General features: G+C 39.2%; 1 protein-coding gene and 1 long non-coding RNA gene across 7 annotated transcripts in view; one reads left to right on the forward strand and one right to left on the reverse strand.

Annotated features, from left to right (window-relative positions):
- Window positions 1-482: 482 nt before the first annotated feature.
- SIAH1 (siah E3 ubiquitin protein ligase 1) overlaps window positions 483-11069 on the reverse strand; it is a 36033-nt gene continuing 25446 nt past the window's right edge. For 3 of the 6 annotated variants that reach the window (XM_019505670.1, XM_019505667.1, XM_019505668.1), the window contains one exon: window positions 483-6369. In XM_019505670.1, coding sequence (XP_019361215.1) covers window positions 5519-6367 — 849 coding nt within the window. In that variant the 5' untranslated portion in view covers window positions 6368-6369 and the 3' untranslated portion in view covers window positions 483-5518. Of the gene's footprint in view, window positions 6370-8771; window positions 8790-10771; window positions 10988-11069 lie in introns of those variants that run through there. The other 3 variants (XM_019505669.1, XM_019505672.1, XM_019505671.1) reach the window with 3 other exon arrangements.
- LOC109289580 lies at window positions 7837-8712 on the forward strand. Its single transcript, XR_002095412.1, has 2 exons — window positions 7837-8311; window positions 8348-8712. It is a non-coding gene; the product is annotated as an uncharacterized LOC109289580 (long non-coding RNA).

An 11069-nucleotide genomic window follows, 5' to 3' on the forward strand; every position in this document is an offset into this window, starting at 1 on the left:
AGCAATAGGCCAGCGGAAGAGTGGTTTATTCAAAACCATAACCAGTTATCAAAGTCATACCTTTTCTGCCAATAAGAAAAATGATAAATCTCAAATGTATCACTTGAGTGTTTTCATTTAAGGATCTCAGAGTTGTAAGTTAAAGCCACCTAGCATGGCTAGGAATGGAAGCAAAGTACCTGGTTTCCAACATTTTCTTCTATTCTGATAGGCATATGTCAGACTATACAAAACAACTTTTAGGTTCGTAACATCCTCTCAACATTACTTAAAAGGTAAGTGTCCTCCCTGAAGCCAGCATGTGGGCTGTCTAATGTGGTCCCATGCCAGAATAGGGATTTTAATGCACTGGTAGACAGTTTTTCAGGTGAGTTTGCAGGTAAGCATGCTAGTAGAAAGTAGGCTGAAGGACTATCTGTACATTTAAAAATTAAGAAAGATTATTCTCATTGCAACAAGTTTTTCTGCCATCTCTCATTTTCCAAAAGCCACGATGCTCTTGCAGAGAAGTACTTGAGAGATTTCACAAGGCAGATGAGTCTGAGCTTTGAAATTTAGTAAGTTCTCAACGTTTATCCAAGTATAGCAAAAAGTGTATACACAGTTCAAAGTGGAAGTTAACGTTTGATATCCCCAGCCCCAGGAAGTGGTAGCATGTCTCAAATATCACACTAGGTGCCTTTTTCCCCCCTATCAAAGGTAAGTTGAGAAGTATTTCTTATTCCTTTAGTAATGCAGATACTTGTAAGCTGTTAACTTGTTCTCCACTGTTTGGCAGTAGATGAATAAAATACTTGACCTTAAAGAAAGAAAATGAACTTTTAGAGCTACTTCTTATTGGCTAGTTGTGAAATACATTTTTGGTGGTTAAAAGGTTTACAATAGTGGTCTGAGAGAGATTTGTTACATGGGGTGGTAACTGTTCCATAATTGGCAAGCAAGGTGAAAGCATACACACTGTCGTTTGCTAACGTATGTATGCACAGGCTAGAAGGGAGTCTGTTCAGCCGCCTTTTGTTCAGAGCGAGCTGATTTTGATTCAGTAGTATTCTTGCAACTAAGCTGAAATTAAGACATCCGTTTCCCCATGTTGCATTAAGAAACCCTCCTAAGGTTTTGGAATACAGCTGTAAACAATCTAATGCTTTCCAATGTAACACACACACATTCTTTTCCTTACCTGTGTACTTGCTTCAGAACATGAAGGTCCATCATTCCATTCCTCTGAAGGGATTCCCCAAGTAAATGGGCTGTGCTCTGTAACATTTTGTAAAGCAGGCAGATGTCAAAAGGCCAGAGAATACTTAAATGGGTTAGTTTCTCATTTCCATGATGAGAAGAATGTTTTGCACTACACTACATATTCCACATTCTCTCCACACGACCAGAGGGGCAGGCATAGAAAAGTTTTACTCTACCTTGAGACTCAGCTCCTTTTTGTTATCTTAGCAGGAGCCAACTTTTGGGACCACAGAGCACTATGAAACCTGAAGATACTGAAGGAGCTACCCATTTAAATTGGGAAGGGGTTGGCTGCTTATGATAATGCATTTTTGTAATCAGCCCAACTATTAGTTTTATGAAAAAGGTGCTTATAGAGTTTGAGTGTGGTGACTGGCATATCAGTTTCTGTAGCAACATGGCTGCTGAAATCAGCTTTAGAAGGCAGGGGTGTAGAACAGCTACATGAAGGGCTGTTTCCAATTCCTAAATGCTCTGCTGAGTCCCACACGTTATGCTTGTTGCACAAATGCATTCCACTGCCAAAACTAGGTTTAGAAGAGCCAGGCAAGAAATTTAAACACAATTACTTTAGCTGTGCAAACACTCAACTGCAAAAGCATTTTCTTTGAACTTGGAATGAGTAAATACTGTTTTCTGGCTATATGCAAGCAGGAAGCTAGAAAGCTTTGCTTGGAGACAAATTGCATTTCTTGCTTTAATAATAATATTTTGAACAGTTCTTTACTATAAGAATAAGTTTTTGCTGTTACCCATTTAACTAACTTGATTCCATCTGTACCTTTCACTGCACTATTTTCTGTGCTCTGTAGTACCCAGCTGTTCATTCTTTGCCACTATCATATGATTCCTAGTCTCAACTTGAATAGTAAAGGACTTTCAAAGTCATAACTTCATTGCACTGTGGGTTATTTGAATGCAAGTTGTAAATAGATACTCATGCTTGAAATTGCACAATGCAGTTGCCTCTGACTGTAGACTTAAGACTACAAGATAATCAGGCTTGCAAACTGATGCTGCTTTTTTCTTCTGCTCAAACTTCAAGTCATTTTATGAACTGCATTATCTGATAGTCAGCTTATGCATGAAAAACGGCGTAACTTTAACAAGTCAGTTTTAATCAGACTAGATTTGAAAAGTTACAACAAATATTAAATCAGTTCAATAACATTAAATTTAAAATATGGCTTCAAATATAGTACTATCACAGGGAACAGTGCAAAAAATGTAAATTTAATTTGGTTTGAAATGAATATTATGACCAAGAACTTGACATGCTAAATAAAGAAATGCACACCAGAATGTCAGAACAGAGAAGCCAATTAAATATTATACTGGCTCATTTGATCAAGTTTTTCCCTTGAGATTTCTTTTCTTTTTTAAAAGTCCCCCTCCAAAAATAGGTATTTAAAGGGAAGTGACAAGTGATTCTATTTTTGTCCCCAAAGTTTATGAAAATAAATATACAAAATACTATTTCATTCTGTTATTTTTAAGTAGAGGTAAATGGAGTACTTCTTCTACCATAACAAAATAATACACTCTTCTGAAGTAAAGTCAGTGTTAGTAAAGCATTTCCAGCACTTTCAATGTACCATTTATTTTTAGATTAGATAGCAGACAGTACACTTGTTTTAAACATAGGTCATTAGTAAGTCTTACTGTATCACAAAAGCATACACTTATTAGGCCTAAATCCTCAAAATATTTAGATGTTGAAATACCTTTGAGAATCTGGGTCTAAATGTCCCTTGCATCTGATTCTCTGCTATGTCTTATAAATTACATTGAAATATACTATGTAGGCTCTTACACAACACTGAGTATGTACTAGCTTATATTTTAATAAAACCCAGCATGCAGTATTAGTTATACTATAGCATACATTACCCGTAAAATACAATGAAAATCCTTTTAAAATTGTTCCTTAATATTTCAGTAACTGCTAATAGAGACAAAGTGCATCTATCTGCACAATCTCCCCAGTTACATTCAGCTCAGAAGTACCTCTTCTTTCTCAGTATCAGGTCATTGCAGGTGCAATGCATTAAGCCTTTAGGAACCAGTGTGTTCCTATTTTTGCACATGCAAGAATGTTAATTAAAAATAACTTAAATTCCAAATAACATGTTTTTTGCTTGTATTTCAAGTGCTACAGTTATAGAGAAGTATTAATCTTCAGCAGCACATTAGAAAACCACTAGAGTTTTAGGCAAGTTCCTAGAATTACACAGCATTCATTACACTAGCTAGGCTGTTATTCAAACCAAACTCCAGCTATATAGCAAATCAGCAACACCCTGGCAAGACTTAGAAAGAAAAGGTATCATTACTTAGGCATTATTTAAATATGGTTTTAACTCTAAACCTGCCAATCAATCTTGTAACTGCTTGGACAAAAATCAAGTTATCTAAAATAAGGCAACTGCTTATTTTACATAACACTGTATTCACTTGAAATAATAGTACAGATTACAGACCCTGAAGTTCCCCTACTGGCATAAGATGCCAGTACATTTCTCAGGGATGCTTCCTCGAACAGTTTAATCACCACAAAGCATTTCTGAAGTTGACTGCTTTCACTGTATAAAGTGAACTCTTTCTGAGCTGGTCTGGTCAGTCTGAAGCCAATGCCAATTCATATTCCTTACTTACAGAACTACTTACCCCATCATGTTGTCACTGCACCAATAATAATTAGAGTAAAGCAAAAGCCCCTTAATGCATTTATTTCTGGTAAGACAAACAATGCACAGTAAAATTTCTAGAAAAAGTAGCTGATATGAAGGCCATTTCTCCCAAGAGCAGCTGTTTACAGTTACTAAATTTAGCAAGATACTTTTAAAATAGTTTGAAATGTTAAATAATATGGAAAAGAATTGTTATTTCCTGTATCAGTTCTCTCTAGGTGTTTCATAAAGACATAGCAATACACAGTCAAAGTGAAATAAGTTACATGACTTCAGACAACCTGCACAGGGACCAGAAGATCATTTACACCTTTAAACGTAGGCAAATTGCATGTACACTGTCATTTGAAAGTATGCCAACACCACATCACTAAAATGATATACAAGCTTAGTATGATTGGGGCAGGGGTGAGGAAAGGAAGTTTGTTTTCTCTAGTAACAACCACAACCAAAGAAAACAAGAAACTGAGAAACAACATTAAGTTTACCCAAATTTGTGCTAAAGGAAAAAAACCAAGAGTTTTTAATTTGCCAGGTATTCGTTTAATGACAATTATAAAAGACCAAGAACATCTTATTCTGATACTGCCTTTAAGCAAATGGCCTGTTTTTAGAGTTACAAATACTGCATAAAACAATGCCTTCTTTGTACTGCAAAAACAATAAATACAAGGATGAGATTGAGTCTCTACATTTCTTGAAATCTGAAACTGTGCCTGAATTTTCATTTTTTTTTAAATGTTCCCCTAATAATTCTTTACTTTGTTTGGAAGTATAAATCAAAAAATAAAAATAAAAAATCTAGACCTGTTTTTAAAGGAGCTTTTTTTTCCTGGTACTTCTTCCAACATACTTACTAGTTTAGCATTTAATACATTCACAAAATAGCTCAATTAAGAACAGTATTACCAATGAATGGACTACTGGAAAGAGACAAAATTTACCAAATATACAGAATTATATTTTTTACCATAAGCAATTATGCATATCAAATAAGACACCTGTAATTAATTTTTAAAAGGTACAAAAAAAGAGAAAAACCTGAATTACAGAAAAGTCATATTTATTTAATGAAAAACTAGAAGTTAATAAAAATTAGCAAATACACAAAAAATATACACAAACAGCAGCAATACTATGTAGTGACTTACAAAGGGGGAAAAAAAAGCAGCGGCCAGAGACCAGACCGCTCAACATGGCTTGTCAGTCAAAAGAAAAAACAAAACAAAACAAAAAACCCACAAAAACACGAAACAGTATCCTTTTCAACAGTACAATCAATCTACAAACAAGTTTTTAGAATTATTTTACAACATTTCCTGTAGAATCAATTCTTAATACAAAAGATGCCCATTTTGGGTGTATATATATTTCAGTGGTTTACTGTCAACTTATTTTAAATATATTAGTGTTACTACATGCAACTGCTTCCTGTAATTTAACAGCCTTTCCTCTTATTTACCTTCATGTATGTCTAGCCTCCATCTACCAAATAATTTGTCTGGCAGTCAGATGGTTACCCTAGGTTCTGCAAAATTAAATGCAATGGTTTTAAAACACTGGCCTGGAAATGCTTGATTGCCATTTCAACACATTGATATAGTTACATTGATGCCTAAATTGCCATTTTCTGCAAAAAGCTGTGCAATGCTGGTGTCAAAGACTAGACAGTCACTGTTCATAATGGCTGTTGCAATTCCCTCATGAATAGAGCGAGGAGTTGCTTCCCAAGTCAATCGCCGCCTATGACCATTAAGCTCAAGTCGATAAGCAAAATTTTCTGCTTGCTTGCGTGTTCCTATCAGCTGTACAATTGCAAAGAACTGCTGGTGACCATCATATTTTTCCTGTTTCTCCAGCACTAACATGAAATGAAAGCCAAAACAAGACTGCATCATAACCCAGTCGACAGCACCAGGCAGATTAATGTCTGTAGCAAGGAAAACTATATCTTCTCCCTGTAATGTTGTTATTGACTTATGTTGATGCATTAGATGTGGCATTACAGCATCCAGAGAACCTTGCCATTTACACGAAGCACCAGGACATGGACATGAATAAGGCCTAAACTCACACAGCTCCTCATGGTCTGCTTTTTCTGTGTGTGGCAAGGTTATCTCACATCCTGAAGAGGCATATTTACATGGGAAGAGTACAGAGTTGGCAACTTTTTCCATAGCCAAGTTGCGAATGGAGCCCAACGGGCCTCGGCAAGTCGGACAGCATGTGAGCTTGGGTCGACAGTTGCTACAAACAAGATGGCCACTCTGACACTGAAGAATAGGTGGCAGCACATAGTCAAAACACACAGGACACTCAAAAAGACTAGCCAAGTCATTGTTGGAAGCTGTAGTGCCAGTTAATGCAGGCACCCTCTGTGATGGCGTACACTTTGAAGTACCTGTCGGGAGTGCTGTAGCAGTCTGACGGCTCATTTCTGTAATAAAGGGAAAAAACAGTACTCAGTGGTTATTCAGAAAACAGGTGAACTGACACATTCTAAGTCTTCCCTATGAGGATTCAAAAGAGAATTTTGTTTATAGAAAAACTCAGGTGCGTTTCAAAATCAATTTTTATTTGGAGCAAACATAATCTATTTCCATTTTAAGGAATATCATCTATAATTTGCAGATGGCAAAGAGTGAGAATTCTTACTGCAGCCAGCCCTTTAAAATGTGAAAAGTAGATCAGAAGTTCTATTAAAAGTTTCTAGACTGAAAATGAAAAGTCATTTGTTGCAGGTGTGAAGGGGGGAGAACAAGGAAGAAATGGTATCAGAGTACAGGCACTCTGAAAAAAACAAAAAGGCCCAAAAGATGTTTAGGTTTTACATTTGTACTGCACCTTTGGTAGCAGGTCTTTATTAATCTTTGTTTTCCTAACACCACCACCAGGAAGGCTGTATTGTCAGACACATCATGGATTTGATAGATAATATTACTTTTTCATGACAAACAGTTTTGAGTTGAACTCAATATTCAAACCTTCTGTCAGTGCTTTTATTTCCCAATTTGGTAGAAAAAAGTGGAAGAGATCCCTTGAGCACCTCTGAAAGGTGCTGTAAGGTACAAGGACACATTCCTACCCAGTCACTCCTCCTCCCAGCTGCACCCCTCCCACAAGGAGAGAAGTACATTTGTTTTTGATATGAGGTGCCACTCAATTCACAAGTTATTAGTGAATTGAGTGGCACTCATATTGGGGACGGCCTGGAGTTTAAAAAGGTTGAGAACCACTGGTCTAGGCCTTCCTTTGGTTCCTATCCATCTCTCAAAATTCCCTGGTCTTCCTGGGTTCTGTATTTCAGCAAGCTGAAAACACACCAAAGTCATTCAGAAAGTGGAATGGGAATTTTTTTTTGCCTTATTTGCAGAAGTAGTCAAAAAGGAAAAGTACTAATTCTATTCTTTGTTTAGGTAGGTGCAGAAATATTTCTAATAACTTCAAAAGCACTTGTTATGAAATTTACTTTTGTTAAGTGAAACGTGTCACTTTGATGCAACCTCAGTGGAAAGGCTAGCTATATTAATAGACTACCTTGAAAATGTTCAAAACAACCCAAAAAACACTAAACGAGCCAGGATTCCTAACATACACAGAATAAATCTTTTAGGTAGAAAACCAGGAAGTCCCTTGAACAGCAGGACAAATGCTATGCTTATTAATACATCAGGAAAAAAAAATCCAACCAATTTTAAAGTTTTTCCTGTTAGGGTTTACCGTTAACATTTGATTCAAATTTTTTTTTTTTTTTTTTTATATAAAGGTATTCAGCTAGGTTTCTAGTACTTATTTTCAGAGACTCAACAATATCACAGGGGAACATAAGGCATGCAACAAAAGGACAAATAGGAGAGCAAAGATAGATAATTTTTTTTTTAATTTCTTAGTTGGTCTAATAAAAGGTATCATCTCTGAACCAAGATTTTTAGTGTTTTGTGTTTCTTTTTGTCTCAGACCAACACAGCTACCAAATACATCCCTGCAAAGAGAAGTACACTTCAGCTTCATCAAATGTGTGTATTCATACACATGAAATCAACACTACAGTGAGAAAAACACAGAACAAAAAAAACACCTATGACAGCCTAGTTCCTTGTACCTCACCAGGTAAGGGGAGTGAATGACCATCTCACACTAATGCCCATTTCATGGTAAACACTCAGCACATCAGCTCTCTAACCTTTAAACCTGACTCTTGTCCTCCTTTTCATAGCAAGAGAAGTCTACAGAAACGTAGAAGCAAAGCATTGTTATCATAATCCCACTCAGCTCCAACATGACAGGTCTGGACTGCACATGTTCAAGTATCCACCTTTGATAGCTGCACACCATGAAGACAGAACAAGGCAAGGAAACAAGTCCCCGAGATAGCCAGAGTCATTGCCTGGGATTCATCTCTGCCAAAGTCAGAGCCTGGAAAAATGTCTCATCTAAGAACCGCTTCCTTGTTACCCATGCACCTTATCCGATTCACATACACAGCTCCCATAGTCCCTGTTCTGCCCCAAGTGCTTGAGGTTTGACTTTTCTTGGGTTGACACCAACTGGGATCTTGATGTGTACTGTACTAACATGCTGAAGCACTGAACAATCCTTACCTTTTTATGTGTCTCTCAGTGGTTCAAAACTACTATTATGGGGCCCTCAGTAGTGGACCTCTGGGACTCTAAGTTGATAATTATTATTAGCTAGCCATAAGACTTACCTATTTGGATTTATTTTCCCACTGAGGCACTTTTACTTAAAGAGAAGGAAATTAAAGATCTCTCTCTCTCAACCTGACCTTGGCTTCCTTTCTCTAAATGGAGATCAATTCACTGCAAGAGAATCCAGTACCTCTAAAAGCTTCTGAGTAGTCAAGCTCCCTTTGCTGGCCTGTCACTCAAACTTCAGGTGAAAATTTCAGGTTTATCACTTCTCTTGAAAGCACGCCCACAGTCCAGTATCTTGGCCCTGGAACCAGCATCCATCAACCTCCCTCCAACCCCTTTCCTCCAAGCCTCCCAGTTGCTTTGATCCATTCCCTCCAAAATCCACTTTGGACAGCTGAAGAACACAAAGGCTTTGTAAAAGGAACCTGCACACACTCATATGCTGAAGTCTTGGTAAGAGTCACAGATCTATAAGGCAAACATGAAGCACCCTTCTCTGCTTCCCACTTTTCTTAAGAGCTGCATGTGCCCAAGATCTGCTACCACTCAGGCTAGGTGACAACTCCCTTGTCTCCCTGCAACAACTTGTCACCCTTTATCAGCCCCATGCACAAAGAATCAATATTACTCACAAACCAAACCTTAGTCATGAGCCCCAGGGAGAAATCCTACACACCTCAAACATGCTGAGCTCACACACACACTGCCATAGTTTCCAAGGAGGATTCACTTGCTAACAACTACCATTTACTGCTCATTTGCTCTCCCTTCATCCCCACCCCGAGAAACTATCTAGCAACTCTTCCTTCCTTCCTCAGCTATACACAAGGTGAGAAAAAAAAATAGCCTTTCCTTTCTCAGGCCTTAGTATACAATCACAAACAGGATATACAGCCAGTTCACAGTCTCTCAACATAAAAGAAAACATCCTGCATATCACAACCAGAGTTCATAAAACTGAACAGAAGTCAAAGTTACACAGAGAGTGGGTCTCAGCCTTTTGTACCAGGACCCATCTGTAAACATGGGTAGCCAGTCCCAACCCAGTGCCCCAGGCCCCAGCCCCCCAGTGTGGGGCAGGGGAGCCCCAAGCAGCCCGCCTGCAAGGGAAAACCCAGTTTCTTGCACTTTTCTCCTTTAAAGGATAATCCATTTTTAAAGTTTGTTCACAATTCTCTCTTATATTCTTGCGACCCATTTTTGGGTCATGACCCACAGGTTGAGAAATGCTGGCACACATGACTAAACTACTGCACTGTTTTAAACAGGCAGCCTAGAAACACATTTGTTCCAGGGGAACTAGTGAAGCCAACCACTTCCAATTCAAGAAACAGCCTGACAGACCACTAAATAGCCACAGTGCTGGCCAAACTGTGCAAGCCCAACTAGTCCGACCTCCATTCCCATTACAAAACGCTGAAAAGTTATACAAAACAATGAACAGAGCAAGAAGTTCAAGTTTGTTTTCCCAAATTTAAATCTTGAAAGCCCATTAGTTAGCACTAACATTTCTGCTAACCTATTATATTTTTCTGTAGATTGAAGTAAACAGTCAAATACAGCTGGAAAAGCAGCCAGAAGTCATGCAGAAAAATGAAAACAAATGCAACCAACTTTTGCAGTTACACAAGGCTGGATATAAATTAAGCTGCACAGCAAATCGGGATCAGGTGAAAAGAAAAAAAAAAATGTAATTGCTATTTTGGTTTGTCCCGTGAATGAGATACCACAGGAGTCTCCACTCACTGGGGGTGGGGGAATTAGTCTCTAAGCAACACCAACAAACCGAGGTACTGAGTCATCACCAAAAATATTTTGCGTAGTTTCTACTGAGCAAACTACACAACTCAAAACACTTTCAAGTGGAACTAACAGCAGCGGGGGGGGCAAGTAAAGGGAAGAAATGAGTTGTACAAATGCCGGGGGTGTTGGTTGTAGCAGACTCGCCCTGCGCCCAAAGGGTGTTTGTGCCCCAAGCTTGCAAAGGACGATTTTTTCCAGCTATGTAGGTGGTCTCAGAAGATCTCACATCTGCCCAAACAACCTTGTAACCATGTAGCAAGAAAAACAACGCTCCGTAATGCAATTACAGGGGAGAGAGAGGGAGAGAGCGGGCTAGGAGCCGGCTGGGAAGCAGCCTGGGGCTGCCCCGGCTCCACGTCCTGCCGCGGAGCTCGCTGCTACCTTTCCTCTTGCCGGCTTTACTTCCAGGCAGACACGCGGAGAGGACGCCCTTCCACGGGTACAGAAAGCTGAAGGCGGATTTCCCCGTCATGAGGAGGGAAACAGCTCATCGCGTCTCCCCATAGAAACAAAAACACGGGCCTCCCCGGCAGCCAGGCCGGGTCCCGAGTCACTCAGCGAGCAGCGTCCGCCCCGCCGGGCACAACCTCCGCCTCCCTCCCAAAATGGTTCCCGGCCCCGCGCCCGCCGCGTCCCTCCCCTACGGGGCGCCCGGCCCCCGGCCCCGGCCGCGCCTCCC

This window comes from Gavialis gangeticus, unplaced genomic scaffold (assembly GCF_001723915.1).
Source record: "Gavialis gangeticus isolate Ggan-Ray unplaced genomic scaffold, GavGan_comp1, whole genome shotgun sequence".
In the NCBI taxonomy this organism is placed as follows: domain Eukaryota; kingdom Metazoa; phylum Chordata; order Crocodylia; family Gavialidae; genus Gavialis; species Gavialis gangeticus.